Genomic DNA, 19,917 nt, shown 5'->3' on the forward strand with positions numbered 1-19,917 from the left:
AGACCGAGGGACTCCTCCTACTTCGGTTCCATTGCGCATGGGCGTCGACTCCATCTTAGATTGTTTTTTTTTCCACCATCGGGTTCGGACGTGTTCCTTTTCGCTCCGTGTTTCGGGTCGGAAAGTTAGTTCGAATCTCAGAAAAAAACGTCGGTATTGTTTGCGTTCGGTATCAGGTTAGTTAGAACAAATCGACACTGAATTTTGAAGAGCTCCGGTGGCCCTTCGGGGTTTTTTCGATCCCCCGTCGGGGCCTGGTCGGCCCGGCCACGTGCGACTTCAAGGCTCATGGAACGGACCCCATTCCGTTTCTGCCCAAAATGCCATCACAAGTATCCGTATACGGATCACCATCTGGTCTGTAACTTGTGCTTGTCCCCCGACCACAAGGAGGATACTTGTGAAGCCTGTTGAGCGTTTCAGTCGAGGAAGACACTGAGAGACCGAAGAGCCAGGAGACTACAAATGGCGTCCACGCCGACAGGTCAAGATCGTTTCGAGGAGGAAGAAGAAGCTTTCTCCGTCCGCGAGTCGGATTCGGAAGAACTCGACGCCGAAGAAACAACCAAAACCGTGAGTAAGACGTCGAAAATAAAGACTCACGAGAAGTCTACAAAAGCCCAGGGGATGCCACCGCCAAGAGGCCATGGCTGAACCCGAAAAATAGGTGACCCATCCAAGGCACCGAAAAAGGGCATGCTGGTGTCGAAGTCATCCGACTCCGGTCGAGATACCGCCAAACAGCAACCTCGGAGCCGAGACGGCGGCTCCGAGAAAATTCAGCACAGAGACAGCAGCACCGAAGAATTTTGGCACCGAGACACGCCGAGAACAAAGAAGGTTTCTTCGGAGCCTAAAAAGACTTCCGAAAATGTTTCGGTTCTGAAACAGCAAGCCTCGGAGCCGAAAACTAGTTCCTATACAGAGGAACAAGGATTAACCTCCCAATTACATCGATTTGGAGTGGAGCTTCAATCTGCAGAGCCTGACTACACACAAAGAAGGCTTCATATTCATGAGGACACAGGGAAGATAACTACTCTTCCCCCAATCAAAATAAAAAGGAAACTTGCCTTTCAACAAAAGGACAAGCAACCACAGGCAAAGGTGGCAAAGAAAACAACCCCACCACCGTCTCCACCACCATCAATACATGCATCACCGGCAACAACTCCACCACTGATGCACTCACCAGCTCATACCACGATGAGTCAGGATGATCCCGATGCATGGGACCTCTACGATGCTCCAGTGTCTGACAGTAGCCCAGACTCTTATCCTACAAAACCGTCACCACCTGAGGACAGTACATCCTATACACAGGTGGTCGCAAGGGCAGCCGAGTTCCACAATGTGTCCTTACATTCAGAACCAATTGAGGATGACTTTCTCTTTAACACCCTATCCTCCACCCATAGCCAATATCAAAGCCTTCCCATGCTCCCAGGAATGCTAAGACATTCAAAACAAATATTTCAGGATCCAGTTAAAGGCAGAGCCGTAACTCCAAGGGTGGAGAAAAAATATAAGCCACCACCCACTGATCCAATATATATTACAACACAACTAACGCCAGACTCAGTAGTTGTGGGGGCAGCTCGTAAGAGAGCCAACTCTCATACCTCAGGCGACGCACCACCTCCAGACAAGGAGAGCCGCAAATTTGATGCGGCGGGAAAAAGGGTTGCAGCACAAGCAGCACATCAGTGGCGTATCGCCAATTCACAAGCACTTTTGACAAGATACGACAGGGCTCATTGGGATGAAATGCAACATTTCATCGAACACTTACCCAAAGAGTTCCAAAAAAGAGCGCAACAGGTGGTGGAAGAGGGACAAGGTATCTCAAATAATCAGATACGGTCTTCCATGGATGCATCAGATACAGCCGCAAGAACAATAAACACTGCAGTCACAATACGGAGGCACGCATGGCTGCGCACTTCTGGGTTCAAACCGGAGATCCAGCAGGCTGTGCTCAAAAATGCCGTTTAATGAACAGCAATTGTTTGGGCCGGAGGTAGACACTGCCATCGAAAAACTCAAGAAGGACACCGATACAGCCAAAGCCATGGGCGCACTCTACTCCCCGCAGAGCAGAGGCACATTTCGGAAAACACCTTTTAGGGGAGGGTTTCGAGGTCAACCCACAGAAACCACAACCTCACAAACAAGACCTACCTACCAGGGCCAATATCAGAGGGGAGGTTTTCGGGGACAATTTAAAGGGGGCCAATTCCCCAAAAATCGAGGAAAATTCCAAGGCCCCAAAACCCCTCAAAATAAGCAGTGAGTCACAAGTCACACACCCCCATCACATAACACCTGTGGGGGGAAGACTAAGCCAATTTTACAAACTTTGGGAGGAAATAACAACAGACACTTGGGTCTTAGCAATTATCCAGCATGGTTATTGCATAGAATTTCGCCAATTCCCTCCAAACGTCCCACCGAAAACACACAAGATGTCAAAACAACATATAGATCTTCTAGGACTAGAAATTCAAGCGTTGCTACAAAAGGACGCAATAGAATTAGTACCAATTCAACAGGAAAACACAGGAGTTTACTCACTTTACTTTCTAATACCCAAAAAGGACAAAACTCTGAGACCAATACTAGATCTCAGAACACTAAATACCTACATAAAATCAGACCACTTTCACATGGTCACGTTACAAGACGTAATACCACTGCTCAAACAGCAAGACTACATGACAACTTTAGATCTAAAAGATGCGTATTTCCATATACCAATACATCCTTCACACAGGAAATACCTAAGGTTCGTATTCCAAGGAATACATTACCAGTTCAAAGTGTTGCCGTTCGGCATAACAACTGCGCCAAGAGTCTTTACAAAATGCCTGGCCGTAGTAGCTGCACATATCAGAAGGCAGCAAATACATGTGTTCCCGTACTTAGACGACTGGCTAATCAAAACCAATACGCTGGAACAGTGTTCACAGCACACAAAATATGTCATACAAACCCTTCACAAGCTAGGTTTCTCCATCAACTACGCAAAGTCACACCTTCTGCCGTGTCAAACGCAGCAATACTTAGGAGCGACAATCAACACAGCAAAAGGGATTGCCACTCCAAGTCCACAACGGGTTCAAACATTTCACAAAGTAATACAGGCCATGTATCCAACACAAAAGATACAAGTCAGAATGGTAATGAAACTACTAGGCATGATGTCTTCATGCATAGCCATTGTCCCAAACGCAAGATTGCACATGCGGCCCTTACAACAGTGCCTAGCATCACAATGGTCACAAGCACAGGGTCAACTTCTGGATCTGGTGTTGATAGACCGCCAAACATACCTCTCGCTTCTATGGTGGAACAGTACAAATTTAAACCGAGGGCGGCCTTTCCAAGACCCAGTGCCACAATACGTCATAACAACAGATGCTTCCATGACAGGGTGGGGAGCACACCTCAATCAACACAGCATCCAAGGACAATGGGACATACATCAGTGACAGTTTCACATAAATCACTTGGAAATGTTAGCAGTATTTCTAGCGCTGAAAGCATTTCAACCCATAATATCCCAAAAATACATTCTTGTCAAAACAGACAACATGACAACAATGTATTATCTAAACAAACAAGGAGGGACACACTCGACACAGTTGTGCCTCCTAACACAGAAAATATGGCATTGGGCTATTCACAACCACATTCGCCTAATAGCACAATTTATTCCAGGGATTCAGAACCAGTTGGCAGACAATCTCTCTCGAGATCACCAACAAACCCACGAATGGGAAATTCACCCCCAAATACTAAACAATTACTTTCAAATTTGGGGAACACCTCAAATAGATCTATTTGCAACAAAGGAAAACTCAAAATGCCAAAACTTCGCATCCAGATACCCACAAGAGCAATCCCAAGGCAATGCTCTATGGATGAACTGGTCAGGGATCTTTGCATACGCTTTTCCCCCTCTCCCTCTCCTTCCATATGTAGTAAACAGGTTGAGTCAAAACAAACTCAAACTCATACTAATAGCACCAACATGGTCAAGACAACCTTGGTACACGACACTACTAGACCTGTCAGTAGTACCTCATGTCAAACTACCCAACAAACCAGATCTATTAACACAACACAAACAACAGATCAGACATCCAAATCCAGCATCTTTGAATCTAGCAATTTGGCTCCTGAAATCCTAGAATTCGGACACTTGCACCTCACACAAGAATGTATGGAGGTGATAAAACAAGCTAGAAAACCTACCACTAGACACTGCTACGCAAACCATTGGAAAAGATTCGTGTATTACTGCCACAATAATCAAATTCAGCCATTAACCGCATCTCCAAAAGATATAGTTGGATATTTACTACATTTGCAAAAATCAAATCTAGCTTTCTCTTCTATAAAAATACATCTCACCGCAATATCAGCTTACCTACAAATTACTCATTCAACCTCACTATTTCGAATACCAGTCATTAAAGCGTTTATGGAAGGCTTAAAAAGAATCATACCACCAAGGACACCACCTGTTCCTTCATGGAACCTCAACATTGTCTTAACAAGACTCATGGGTCCACCTTTCGAGCCCATGCATTCTTGTGAAATGCAATACTTAACGTGGAAAGTTGCATTTTTGATTGCCATCACATCTCTAAGAAGAGTGAGCGAGATTCAAGCATTTACCATACAAGAACCATTTATTCAGATACATAAAAATAAAGTAGTGCTAAGAACAAATCCATAATTTTTACCAAAGGTTATCTCACCGTTCCACTTAAATCAAACAGTAGAATTACCAGTGTTCTTCCCACAACCAGATTCTGTAGCTGAAAGAGCACTACATACATTAGACATCAAAAGAGCACTAATGTACTACATTGACAGAACGAAACTAATTAGAAAAACAAAACAACTATTTATTGCCTTTCAAAAACCTCATACAGGAAATCCAATTTCAAAACAAGGCATTGCTAGGTGGATAATTAAGTGTATTCAAACCTGCTATCTTAAAGCAAAAAGAGAGCTGCCTATTACACCAAAGGCACACTCAACCAGAAAGAAAGGAGCTACCATGGCCTTTCTAGGGAATATTCCAATGAACGAAATATGTAAGGCAGCAACCTGGTCTACGCCTCATACATTTACCAAGCACTACTGTGTAGATGTGTTAACTGCACAACAAGCCACAGTAGGTCAAGCTGTATTAAGAACATTATTTCAAACTACTTCAACTCCTACAGGCTGAACCACCGCTTTTGGGGAGATAACTGCTTACTAGTCAGTGCACAGCATGTGTATCTGCAGCTACACATGCCATTGAACGGAAAATGTCACTTACCCAGTGTACATCTGTTCGTGGCATGAGTCGCTGCAGATTCACATGCGCCCACCCGCCTCCCCGGGAGCCTGTAGCCGTTTAGAAGTAGATCTTGAACATTTGTAAATATATTACTTTAACCTTTATTATGTACATACGTATTCATTCCATTGCATGGGCGCACTATTACTAATATACACAACTCCTACCTCACCCTCTGCGGGGAAAACAATCTAAGATGGAGTCGACGCCCATGCGCAATGGAACCGAAGTAGGAGTCCCTCGGTCTCGTGACTCGAAAACACTTCTTCGAAGAAAAACAACTTGTAACACTCCGAGCCCAACACCAGACGGCGGACTGTGCACAGTATGTGAATCTGCAGCGACTCATGCCACGAACAGATGTACACTGGGTAAGTGACATTTTCCATATATATATATATATATATATATATATGTGTGTGTGTGTGTGTGTATATATATATATATATATATATATATATATATATATATATATATATATATGTATATATATATATAAATAAATGTTTGATGGCATGTGTAGCTGCAGATACACATGCTGTGCATTATCCTGCCATCTAGTGTTGGGCTCGGAGTGTTACAAGTTGTTTTTCTTCGAAGAAGTCTTTTCGAGTCACTAGACCGAGGGACTCCTCCCTTTCGGCTCCATTGCGCATGGGCGTCGACTCCATCTTAGATTGTTTTCTTTGCGCTAATCGGGTTGGGACGTGTTCCTCTTCGCTCCGTATTTCGAATCGGGAAAGTGAGCTAATCATCGGAAAATCAACAGTATTGTTCGCGCTCGGTACTGGTTTAGTGGTAGGACATCAACACCGATAGAAGAAGCGCTCCGGCGGCCCTTCAGGGCTCCCAGTCTTCAGCGGGGCCTGGTCGGCCCGACTGCGTCCATCGTCGAAACTCATGGACCGGACCCCCTTCCGCTTCTGCCCGAATATCCACGCCAAGTATCCTTATACGGACCAACACTTGGTCTGTAACCTGTGTCTATCACCGGAACACAGGGAGGATACCTGCTAGGCCTGCTGGGCATTTCGATCAAAAAAGACCCTACGCGATCGAAGAGCTAGAAGACTACAGATGGCGTAGACACCGACAGAACAATCGATGTTGAGGAGGAGGAAAGAATCTCCGTACAAGAATCGGACTTGGACGACTCCGAAAGTGAGCTACCAACAATGCCACAGAAAACAGTGAGTAAAACAGCCCCGTCCAAGACTCACTCCAAAATCATAAAGGCCAAGGGGATGCCACCGCCAACAGGCCATGGCTTAACCCGAAAACACGGCGACCAAACATCGTCATCGAAAAAGGCCACACAACAGCCGAAGACATCCGACTCCGGTCGAGATACCGGCTCCGAACCATCTCGGCACCGAGAGTTAGAAACACCCAAAGTAAAGAAAGTTGTTTCGGAACCGAAAAAGACTGTCTCCAAACCTTCGGTACCGAAAAAGGCAGCCTCAGAGCCGAAAGTAAGCTCTTACACGGAAGAGCACGGACTTTCCAGCCAAATGCAACAACATCGCTTTGAGCAGGAAATAAGTATGGGGGAACCAGACCATACTCAAAAAAGGCTTCACATCCAGAAAGAGACTGGGAAAATTCAAACTCTTCCTCCAATTAAAAGAAAGCTGGCATTTCAAGGGTCAGAAATGCAGCCAAAGGCAAAGGTGGCAAGAGACAAAACACCACCACCAAGGTTTTCGCCACAACCTTCTCCACTGCATTCCCCACAGCTGTCCCCCGGTAACAACACCCCCAATGCAGTCACCAACACACACGGGGATGACACAGGATGACCCGGATGCATGGGACTTATATGATGTACCAGTCTCCGACAACAGTCCAGATTGTTACTCGGCAAGGCTATCACCTCCAGAGGACAGCACTCCATATATACAGGTGTTATCAAGGGCAGCTACTTTTCACAATGTAGCAATGCATGCGGAGCCAATAGAAGATGACTTCTTACTTAACACCTTGGCATCCACCCACAGCTCTAATCAAAGTTTGCCAATGCTCCCAGGCATCCTCAAGCACGCAAAACAGGTGTTTCGGGACCCAGTGAAAGGCGGAGCTATCACGCCTAGAGTGGAGAAGAAATATAAACCTCCCCCAATGGACCCTGTGTTTATAACACAGCAACTGACACCAGATTCGGTAGTCGTGGGAGCAGCCAGAAAGAGGGCAAACTCCCAATCATCAAGGGATGCACCACCGCCCGACAAGGAAAGTCGGAATTTCGATGCTGCAGGCAAACGGGTGGCAGCGCAGGCAGCCAACCAATGGCGGATTGCCAATTCACAGGCTCTACTGGCTCGATACGACAGGGCACACTGGGATGAGATGCAACATATAATACAGCACTTGCCCAAGGAACACCAGAAACGTGCCCAACAGGTTGTTGAGGAAGGACACGCAATTTCCAACAACCAGATAAGGTCGGCACTGGACTCGGCAGACACAGCAGCACGGACAGTGAACACTGCGGTAACCATTCGCAGGCATGCATGGTTACGGAGCTCAGGTTTTAAACCGGAAATCCAGCAAGCTGTGTTAAATATGCCGTTTAACCAGGAACAATTGTTTGGGCCAGAGGTGGACACGGCAATTGAAAAACTAAAAAAGGACACAGACACGGCCAAAGCCATGGGCACGCTCTACTCCCCACAAAGCAGAGGCACTTTTAGAAGGCCACAGTTTAGAGGGGGGTTTTGTACCCAAACCCCAGATCCCTCCACATCACAAGCCAGACCCACCTATCAGGGGCAGTACCAAAGAGAAGGGTTTCAAGGCTCATACAGGGGTGGTCAATTCCCAAGAGCAAGGGGGAAATTCCAAAGCCCTAAAACAACTCCAACCAAACAGTGACTTCAATGTCACAAACCCCCCAACGCTTAACACCAGTGGGGGGGAGACTTACTGCATACTACAAAAACTGGACAAACATAACTACGGACACATGGGTCCTAGCCATTATCCAACATGGTTACTGCATAGAATTCATCAATTTCCCACCAGATGTGCCCCCAAGAGCACACAATATGTCCAAACAACACTTAGACCTGTTACAGCTAGAGGTCTAAGCATTGTTACAAAAACAATCAATAGAACTAGTACCCAACCACCAAACAGGAACAGCTGTCTACTCCCTATATTTCCTAATTCCAAAGAAAGACAAAACGTTGAGGCCCATATTAGACCTCAGAACGCTGAATCTCTACATCAAATCAGATCACTTCCACATGGTAACACTTCAAGACGTGATTCCCTTACCCAAAAAACAAGACTACATGTCAACGTTAGATCTCAAGGATGTATATTTCCACATACCCATACATCCTTCTCACAGGAAATACTTAAGGTTTGTAATCCAGGGCGTGCATTACCAATTCAAGGTGTTACCATTCGGGATAACAACAGCCCCAAGGGTATTCACAAAGTGCCTTGCAGTAGTAGCCGCTCATATAAGGAGATAGCACATGCACGTATTCCCATACTTAGACGATTGGTTAATAAAAACCAGCACTCAGCAACAGTGTTTTCTTCATACGCAATACGTTATAGAAACTCTACACAAACTAGGGTTTTCGATAAATTACCAAAAATCACATCTACAACCATCCCAGATACAACAATACTTGGGAGCAACACTCAACACACAAAAGGCGATTGCCACTCCAAGTCCGCAAAGGGTACAAGCATTCCAGAATATAGTATTAAACATACAGCCAAACCAACACTACCAGGTGAAGTTTGTAATGAAACTTCTAGGCATGATGTCTTCATGCATAGCCATTGTCCCAAATGCAAGACTACACATGCAGCCCTTACAACAGTGCCTAGCAAGACAATGGACACAAGCACAGGGTCAACTCCAAGATCTAGTGTTGATAGACCGCCAGACACACTTCTCGCTTCAGTGGTGGAACCCTATAAATTTATACCAAGGGCGGCCATTCCAAGACCCAGTGCCCCAATACGTGATCACAACAGATGCTTCCATGATGGGGTGGGGAGCACACTTCAACCAGCACAGTATACAGGGACAATGGGACATTCAGCAAAAACAACTGCACATAAATCACTTAGAACTGTTGGCAGTGTTTCTAGCATTGAAACTATTTCAACCACTGATAGCGCACAAACACATTCTTGTCAAAACAGACAACATGACGACAATGTATTACCTCAACAAGCAAGGAGGGACACACTCGTCACAACTGTGTCTCTTAGAACAAAAAATTTGGCATTGGGCAATTCACAATCACATTCGCCTAATAGGACAATACATCCCGGGGATCCAAAACCAGTTAGCGAATTCAGTCGCCGTTATAAAAACTCACCTTTACCAGAAGGGGAAAGATCCAACAGTGAGGACTGTGGGGAAGTTGTTAGGGAAGATGGCATCATGCATACCCTTGATTCCATATGCAAGACTACACGAGACCAGTTCAGTAATGGCTACAGAGTAATGGTCTCAAGCCACAGGGGGTTGTGAGGATCCAGTGGTTCTTATGCAGAATCTACAACAGGAAATGGCACGGTGGAACAAATCTCACATAACACAAGGAAGAACATTTATACAACTAACTCCAACAGTAACCATTTCAACAGATGCCTCCCATATGAGATGGGAGGTGCACATGAACATGCTCAAAGTATGAGAAGTCTGGAAGGAAAAGGATGCTGTAAAGCACATCAATATCCTGGAACTAAACACAGTGTTCCTAGCCTTAAAAGCATTTCAGAAAGAGCTATTTGGAAATAACAGTATTGATTAAAACAGACAATATAGGTGCAATGGTTTATATCAGCAAACAAGGGGGACTCAATCTTTTGATTTATCGAAGATAGCTCAAGAAATCTGGAAGTGGACAATTCAGAGGACAATAGGGATAACAGCAGTTCATCTACCAGGTAAAGACAATATATAAGTTGGCAGCTTGAGTAGACAAGCAGCATATTCTCACCAATGGGAGGGAAATCAAAATGCTCAAAAGCGTCTTCAGAATTTGGGGAACACCAAAAATAGACCTATTTGCAACGCCAGAGAACTCAAAATGCCAAACATGTGCATCCAGACCACCATTTAATTACTCATTAGGATATGCCATGTCGATAGGCTAGTCGGGAAAATTTGCGTACGCTTTTCACCCGATACCACTGTTACACAAAGTGATCAACAAATGAAGGAGAAGCAAGATGACGCTAATACTAATTTCCCGACATAGTGCAAGAGAGGCGTGGTTTTCAGAACTGATATAAATGGCACAGGGGAATATTCTAAAATACCAACACAGCCTGACGTCAATAGAAGAGGAATGATACCCAGAACCAGAGTCTTGAAGCCTGAAGGCTGGCTCCTGAAGACTTAGAGGTCAGTCATCTAAAACTACCAGAGAACACAATGTTGGTCCTTCGCAAAATGGAAATAATACTCCCTATGGTGTCTCAAAAGTGGCTTGTTAAAGAAAAACACAATGGAAACAACAGTGTTAAAATATCTAACATACCTACTAGACTGCAAGTTAACCTAGGCATCTGTGAAAGTACACTTAGCGGTGATAGTGGCATACACAAGAGGTCACACAGAAAGAAGCTTCTTTACAGCTCCAATAGTTAAAAGATGTTTAGAAGAGGCTAAAAGAATAGCACCACCAAGGAAAATACCCACACCCACATGGAACCTGAATGTGGTACTAACTTGGTTGACGAAAACACCCTTTGAACCTCTTCATAAAGCCACACTAAAGACGCTCATTCTAAAGACTGCTTTTCTGGTGGCCATACCATTCCTTCGGAAAGTGAGTGAAATACAAACACTCACAATTCATGAAGCATCCTTACTCATTCTTAAAAATAGAATTGTCATGAAGACAGATCCACAGTTTTTACTCAAAACAGTGTCTCGGTTCCACGTAAATCAAACTATACAAATACCAAGTTTCTTCCAACACCTGAAGAATCTAGCAGAGAGAGTGCAACATACAATGGATACAAGATGAGCTACGATGTACTACATTGAAAAGACAAAGACAAGCAGGAAGACAAATCAACAACTTGTGTCCTTTGTAAACCATAATATGGGGAATGCTGTGACAAGAGACAATACCCAGATGGATCACACAAACCATTCAACTATGCCACATAGGGGCTGTGTGAAACTAAATTCAACCCCGAACACACACTCAACAAGGTAAAAAGGAGCAATCTTTGCCTTTTTAGCAAAGACGCCTACAAGGTATTTTTATGGCAACAACATGATCTTTACATACGTTACACATTGCTGTGTTGACATTCAAATGAACAAGGAAGCTCAGGTGGGACTAAAAGGTGTTGAAACATCTGTTTACAAATTTAAATCCATCTTCAACCCAACCACCGCAAGACTAAAAATACTTCTACAAAATTGATGTACAGCATGTGAATCCAGAGTAGAGTCACGCTGCAAAATGAATATTTTCTTAACTGTAGGTGTAGTTTTTGCAGCTTGAAGAATTTTCTGAATTCCCAAGTGACCAATCCACCTCCACCAAGAAGATGGAGGAAAGGGGAAAAAAAGAAGGGAGAGAATCTGAAGATGGCGACCAAAGATGGGAGCTTCCAGAGGAGGGGATACATCGTCACACGGAAGAAGCAGAAAATGGGCAGATCTGTTGACATGCAAAAAGAAAAACGAAGGAAGAACTAAAGACTAAAAAGTTGGAGAATTCCGGACCCAACTACTAGATGGCCAAACAATGCACAGCACGTGAATCCAGAAAATTCTTGAATCTGCAAAAATACACCTGCAGGTAAGAAACTATTTGTTTTCAAAGGGTGTGAGGGCCCTAATGGTGCTGATCTTGTTGTGAGATTGTTCAGCCCAATGCTTAACTTGGAGGCAGTGGAAGCATTTAGACTCTGGCATTCCATAGTCTTCCTTGAGATCCTGATAGGACTTTAGAGCACCATTGAAATAGAAATCTCGAAGACTGAAACAGACCCTACATCTCCAGACTTTAAAGTGGCTAATGGACATGCCAGGTGTGAAATCTATATTCTCTGCACTGTGCGTAAGTGGGGAGGGGAAAAACGTAATGACTTTTTTGCGGACAACACAGTCTAACACAACAAGTGTAGGCTGAGTAATGCGAGAGACGTACCAACAGCCTTTTGCATATTTTTAGAGACCCAAGGTACTTCACTCATGGGTCTAGTACCCAGATTATGGTCAATATGACACCACTGCTTTATCCGTTTATCCTTGCAGCCATTCGATCAAGTAGCATAATTGTGAGTCTTGGTTAATTAGAGAATGAGATTTGGAGCCTATTGTTAATCCTCCCTTGTGTGTCACATACACATCGTTGCTGCAAGTTGTGAGCGATCACCTGTCTATGTGTAATTCATACAGATCGCCTGGAGATTATAATTGTTTTTAATTTCACTTGTTATTTTATTAATCTTTAAAGTGCTTCCTCAGTATATACTTTAAAACCACAAAATACCAGAGCAGTCGGATAGCAAAAGTTGTAAAAAATAAAATAAAAAAAAAGTTACACAGATCTATAATTAGTATAAGTCTATATTTCATATGATAGTGCATTAAAGGGTGGTTTTCTGTGCATACCCTTCCAAATCCCAAATGTGTAAAACAAGAAAATGTCAGAAAAATAAAAGAATAACAAAAGAATGCACCAAGCAGTGGAGTCTACCTCAATTACTTGCTGATAGACTCTACCCTTTAAATGGTTGGAGAGGGGTTATTGGCTGTGTAAATTCTATTTAAATCCATTATCTCCTACTCAGTCCTGAAGAACAGAAAAAAAAGTGATGAAGGACCAACCCTGCTTCAGGGTAGGGTAACATGAATTGAAAAGGAGGGAGCTTCTCTGAGGAATTGCGTTACACAGTCATTGTCTTGGGAATTATTGTCGGCGGAGCGATGTAGGTGCTCCAAGAGCTGAACCTTGCTGGTTTCTATTTCCGTGAGGTATGGCCAGTTCGACCTTGATAGTTTGGGAACAGTGTACCACGTGGACACCCGGGACTTCAGCGCCTCTTGCACCCCAGGAACCCCATGCTCCACAATCTCTGCGGCCAGGCCCAAGACCTGCTTTGGTTTGGTGAGGAAGGCCTTGGAGTTAGTTCGTCCTTCCCATTGAAATATGATACATAATGAGGGTGCTTTGCTGTATTTGGTTTTGTGGAAGACAAAAAAAAGTCCCTAACTGGAACAAAACTGCTGCACTTTGCAATCATGGACGCTAAAAAATCCTGGAAAACAAGCTGCCTTCCATTGTAGGAGATGGAGTCTCCTTGTTTAGCCGTGGTCATAATTGCCTCCTTCTCCACAAAACAATAGATTTGGGTAGGAGGAGCCAGCATATGTTGTCCAGCTCTATAGGGAGGGATACCCTTAAGGGCTATGTCTAGTGGTCTAGGGGTCACTTTCACTTCTATGACAGACAGTATCAAAGGTTTTAGTTTTATATGGAGAGATTGGCATCAGTGATTGTAGAAGGCTGGTCTGGCTTATAGTGGGTACCTGATGGTACTTACACCTTGGGCCAGGTCTAGTCATTCCTGATTAGTAGTGTTCTAACATCTTAGGCTGATAGAGGTAGCTATAGCAGAACAGCTTAGGCTGAACTAGGAGACATGCAAAGCTCCTACTATACCACTTATATCATATAGCACTAAATCATAAGAATCACAATACTCAGTTACTAAAAACAAAGGTACTTTATTTTAGTGACAATGTGTCAAAAATATCTCAGAGGATAAGTATATCCTCTGAGATATTTTTGACACATTGTCACTAAAATAAAGTACCTTTGTTTTTAGTAGGAGGAGTAGGAGGTAAGTAAAATACACAAAATATACACACAAACCAGAATCAGGTAAGTAAACAGTTAGAAAAGTAGTGCAAAAACTGTAGAATACAATAGGCTGCAATAGGCCTAGGGGCAACACAAACCATATACTCCAAAAGTGGAATGCGAACCACGAATGGAACCCAGGCCTAGCGTAGAGGGTCGCTGGGAGTGTAGGAAAACACTAAGGGTGTCAAAGATACCCCACCCTAAAACCCTGAAAAGTAGGAGTAAATTTACCCTACTTCCCCAGAAACACACTAAAGTTGTGATAGGAGATTCTGCAAATGCAACAACTGACTTCAAAGCACTGAAGACGGATTCCTGGACCTGAGGACCTGTAAAGGAAGGGGACCAAGTCCAAGAGTCACGCAAGTGTCCAAGGGGGCAGGAGCCCATGAAACCCCGGATGAAGGTGCAGAATCGCTTCCTCCGGGTTGAAGAAGCGGAAGATTCTGCAACAACGAAAGATGCCAGGAACTTCTCCTTTGCACAGAAGATGTCCCACGGCATGCTGGAGGATGCAGAGTTGTTTCCACGCAGAAAGACCGCAAACAAGCCTTGCTAGCTGCAAGAGTTGCAGTTGAAGAAAATGAGTGCTGCATGGGCCCAGGAAGGACCAGGAGGTCGCCCCTTGGAGGAGGAGACAGAGGGGGCGCTCAGCAGCACAGAGAGCCCACACAGAAGCAGGCAGCACCCGCAGAAGCACTTGAACAGGCATTCAAGAAATCTGAGCACGGCGGTCGCCTCAACACTACAAAGGAGGGTCCCATGAAGTCAGTGGTCAACTCAGCGAGTTGAGCAATGCAGACCGAGTGCTGGGGACCTGGGCTATACTGTGCACAAAGGATTCCTTGCAGAAGTGCACAGAAGCCCTAGCTGCTGCAGTTCACGCAATACACAGGATTACTGTCTTGTGTGGGGAGGCAAGGACTTACCTCCACCAAATTTGGACAGAAGGACCACTGGACTGTCGGGGTCACTTGGATCCAGCTCCTGTGTTCCAGGGACCACGCTCGCCAAGATGAGTGGACCCAGAGGACCGGTGATGCAGAAGTTTGGTGCCTGCGTTAGCAGGGGGAAGATTCCGTCGACCCATGGGAGATTTCTTCTTGGCTTCCAGTGCAGGGTGAAGGCAGACAGCCCTCAGAGCATGCACTACCAGGAAACAGTTGAGAAAGCCAGCAGGATTAGGCGCTACAATGTTGCTGGTAGTGGTCTTGCTACTTTGTTGCGGTTTTGCAGGCGTCCTGGAGCAGTCAGCAGTCGATCCTTGGCAGAAGTTGGAGAGAGATGCAGAGGAACTCTGGTGAGCTCTTCCATTCGTTATCTGACGAGAAACCCACAGGAGAGACCCTAAATAGCCCTCAGAGGAAGATTGGCCACCTAACTAGGTAAGCACCTATCAGGAGGGGTCTCCGACGTCACCTGCTGGCACTGGTCACTCAGAGGCTTTCATTGTGCCCTCACACCTCTGCATTCAAGATGGCAGAGGTCTGGGACACATACTCGAGGAGCTCTGGGCACCACCCCTGGGGTGAAGATGGACAGGGGAGTGGTCACTCCCCTTTCCTTTGTCCAGTTGCGCGCCAGAGCAGGGGCTTGGGGATCCCTGAACCGGTGTAGACTGGCTTATGCAAGGAGGGCACCATCTGTGCCCTTCAAAGAATATCCAGAGGCTGGGGGAGGCTACTCCTCTGCAGCCCTTAGCGCCTATTTCCAAAGGGGGAGGGTGTAACACCCTCTGTCAGAGGAAATCCTTTGTTCTGCCTTCCTGGGACTGGGCTGCCCAGACCCCCAGAGGGCAGAAGCCTGTCTGTGGGTTCGCAGCAGTGGTAGCTGCAGTGAAAACCCCAGAGAGCTAGTGTGGCAGTACCCGGGGTCCATGCTGGAGCCCCGGGGATGCATGGGATTGGCACGCCAATACCAGATTTGGCATGGGGGGACAATTCCATGATCTTAGACATGTTACATGGTCATGTTCGGAGTTACCATTGTGAAGCTACATATAGGTATTGACCTATATGTAGTGCACACGTGTAATGGTGTCCCTGCACTCACAAAGTCTGGGGAAATTGCCCTGAACAATGTGGGGGCACCTTGGCTAGTGCCAGGGTGCCCTCACACTTAGTAACTTAGCACCTAACCTTCACTAAGTGAGGGTTAGACATATAGGTGACTTATAAGTTACTTAAGAGCAGTATAAAATGGCTGTGAAATAACGTGGACGTTATTTCACTCAGGCTGCAGTGGCAGTCCTGTGTAAGAATAGGCATCTCCTGGAGCCCCAATACCCTGGGTACCTAGGTACCATATACAAGGGAATTATAAAGGTGTTCCAGTGTGCCAATGAGAATTGGTAAAATTAGTCACTAGCCTGCAGTGACAATTTTAAAGCAAAAAGAGAGCATAAACACTGAGGTCCTGGTTAGCAGAGCCTCAGTGATACAGTTAGGCACCACACAGGGAACACATATAGGCCACAAACTTATGAGCACTGGGGTCCTGGCTAGCAGGATCCCAGTGACACATATCAAACACACTGACAACATAGGGTTTTGACTATGAGCACTGGGTCCTGGCTAGCAGGATCCCAGTGAGACAGTAAAAACACCCTGACATATACTCACAAACAGGCCAAAAGTGGGGGTAACAAGGCTAGAAAGAGGCTACCTTCCTACACTACCTACTTAGCTTTCGGGTTTTAATACTTCCCCAGTCATAAGGGTTCTTGGGCGGTAGTGTGGGCTGGGAGTGATTGTTGCATTCAATTTTTTTTAGTACATGGTTTCCACCCCCCCCCACCCCCTCTATAGGGGTTCATGTTACTTTATGCCTTTATTACCTGTTGGTAAGTATATATTTTGTATGTTCATATCTCTGGTTAGGAGATATGCCAAAGTTAGTTCTAGAGTGTGTGTTATAATAAATATAACCTATTTGTCTAACACTGGTGTGATTCTTTCCTATGTGGACGTCACTGACTGACGTGTGTGGTATTTGCAACCACTTTACATCCTCCTGGATAAGCCTTAGCTGCTCTCCACAGCTATTCTTATGAGAGCTCTGGTAGTCTAGAGCCACCTACACTATCACTAAGGGTTGCCTGGACTCAGTACAGGATGCCTCACCTATAGGTGTACACCATATACTGAGCCAGCCTCCTACACCATCCATCTCCTCTTTCATTTGAATATTAGGCCTCATGTACCTTTAGATGTACAAGGTTTTAAAAGGAGAGTTCACGTCAAAGCTAGGCCAAGAGGGCATTCCACAAAAGCTCAAACTAGCAGTGGTGATTCTTCTAGTTAGGTATTCTGTTTTACAGCCACCTTTCTATTAGATTCAAGTATCCATCTGGGCTAGAACCCTCTTGGCATGAGATCTGAGTTATTTTTATGATCTGGTTGAAGCTGTTTTTCAACTGCCCTCTTTAGGAACTGCCAACATGTGGCCAGACCAAGCTGACAAATCTGGTATTGCCCTCATACTCTGAATGGACGCATAGCTCACACTTAAGGTCGCGGTTCTGTAACGGACCTTCTCAAATCCCTCTTAGTAGACCAGTAGCTTTCTTCTGTGTGAGCACTGCATTTTGTACTTTTGGCATCAACTTATATTAGCACCCTCTCATTTTGTGTTTATTTTGGCTTCTCTTGGTAAAGTGCAGCTTCACTCAACTGTTTTGAAACCAGCTTGAAAAAAAACTGTAAATGATGAGATGACTTAAATTAAACAAAGAAGGTATCTGTCTTGGACGTGCCTTCAATAAATATATAAAAATTCTTCTAATAACCTTGCAGCTTTTTGATTTGAGGTAACTCGTTGAATTCGTCATGGTGAGAGTTTTTGTCTAGAGATACTTAGGCCCTACATTGAACTCATTGCTCACAGGAGCCCTTTCTTTAGTGGTAAAGAGTGTTTCTGTAGCCAGTCGGACCTGCTGACCTCAAACAAACCAGAAGAGGTCTAAATATAAAATATGTTGGCAATGTTTGCTGCACCAAAACTGCATAACTGCAGACTCCTTTGTCTAGACCGGCTACATGCCTACATTTTCAAATGTTATTGTGTTGATATTGTATTGTGGGATGGTTAATACTGTATTGGATCATCCACTTACTCAATTTTTATACATTTAATTTGACAACGGTTTATTATTCTTTCCTTCTTCCTATTATAGCCTGGTGCATAACATTTGTTTTTGTTTTCTTTGGTGGGCGGCGTTTGTGTTCACCTGTATGATTATAATTAAAATATATTAGCATGCTTTTGTATTTCAGCATGAAGTTGCTTCTGTCCAGATGTTTGATCATCTTGTCTCCAGCAATGGACTACAGGACATGATGGAAGAATATGGTTTATCCTTGCCTGAAGATTTGTTTTTTATCAAGGAGCAAATAGCAGGACCTGCAGCCCCCGAAGAAGATTCACAAATGTCCTCAAGCCAAACCAATTCCTCTGTAAGTCAGCTGTTAAAAATAAAACATTTCATATACTGTTTGAGAATCTTTTTGGGTAGTCTCTCACTTGAGGAAGTTAAATTATGGAAATTATAATATTGATTTCTGCTCCATATAAGGCTTAAGCCATTGTGAGACATCAGGAGATGCATTTTCATTTTTAAGTTTCCCTGCTGTTGCTTACTACATCTCACAGTGCTACTGAAGTGTTTGATTGCTTTAGGCAACACACTTGGTCGCTCCTCCAAAAACAATCTTACCCCTTAATCATGAGAACCTCAACAGGGTCAGAGGAAATCATTTGAAAAGGTATATTGAGTTAATGAGCGAACTGGAGAGCAGAGAAGTCAGTGGATCCCTTCACTTCTTACCTCTTACGGTTATGTTCCTAGCCAAGAGTGTGTGTTCAAAGGAAGTTAAATTGAACAGGTACGTGATTCGCCAGATGAAGGGCTCTTAGACACTTATCAATTTCTCCAGTGGATAAAATGTTTGCCATAAGCTTTTTCTGATAATGAATAAGCCTATTGGAACTTTTCCCAGCTATGCTCTAAGAAATGTAATGCTCTTTTACTGCGACTTGGGACCTTTTTTTCTGTTGCTATTAGAGTTGGTATCCTGTCACTCCTAAACCCTCATCTGGGGCTTAGCCAGACAATTAATGCAGCACTTTTCAGCCACCATTTGCCAAGTCACACCAAGTACATTCAAGTGTTGTTGCCAGTATGTATGAATGTATATATGTATGTGGTGTTTCTATAGCGTGAACCTATTCAAAAGGCATTCTAGCACTCTACTTGGTCAAAGGCAAGCATAAAGTCAGCTAGTAATAGGAAATGAAACTGGGTTGTGAACGGTTTCTACATTGTAATGTAGTGTTTATTAAAGAGTCAAGTCTTCAACTCTTTTTTAAATTGTAGCTGCATTGGGGCAGTCCTCATGGATAAGGGGATTTTGTTCCAGGTTTTGGGTGTATTGATGAAAGAGACATGCTGTATTTTGTTTTCTTAAGTCTTTAATTCTTTTTTTGGTCCTTGACCCAATGCAAACGTTTCCCTAATTTTGCTTCCTTATAGAGTTTATGAATTGATGAGGCAGAATAAATATATTATAACTCAAAGGTCTACTGCAGCGAGAGTGTAGGAGAAATGAATGACAGCAGCCACAATAGCCAATCTAAGGTTTTCCTCCCCGTGGGGTGTGGTTGTCTGTATTATTTTTTCTTTTTAAGCTT

The 19,917-nt window shown here is 44.3% G+C and overlaps 1 protein-coding gene across 1 annotated transcript in view; it reads left to right on the forward strand.

Moving 5' to 3' along the window:
- The window catches only part of SAMHD1 (SAM and HD domain containing deoxynucleoside triphosphate triphosphohydrolase 1), a 1,157,401-nt gene that overhangs the window by 347,092 nt on the left and 790,392 nt on the right, over nucleotides 1–19,917 (forward strand). Inside the window, exon 9 of the mRNA XM_069243902.1 lies at nucleotides 18,486–18,683. Within this exon, the coding sequence (XP_069100003.1) occupies nucleotides 18,486–18,683 (198 nt within the window). The remainder of the gene's footprint in view (nucleotides 1–18,485; nucleotides 18,684–19,917) is intronic.

Source organism: Pleurodeles waltl, chromosome 7 (assembly GCF_031143425.1).
Source record: "Pleurodeles waltl isolate 20211129_DDA chromosome 7, aPleWal1.hap1.20221129, whole genome shotgun sequence".
NCBI lineage: Eukaryota > Metazoa > Chordata > Amphibia > Caudata > Salamandridae > Pleurodeles > Pleurodeles waltl.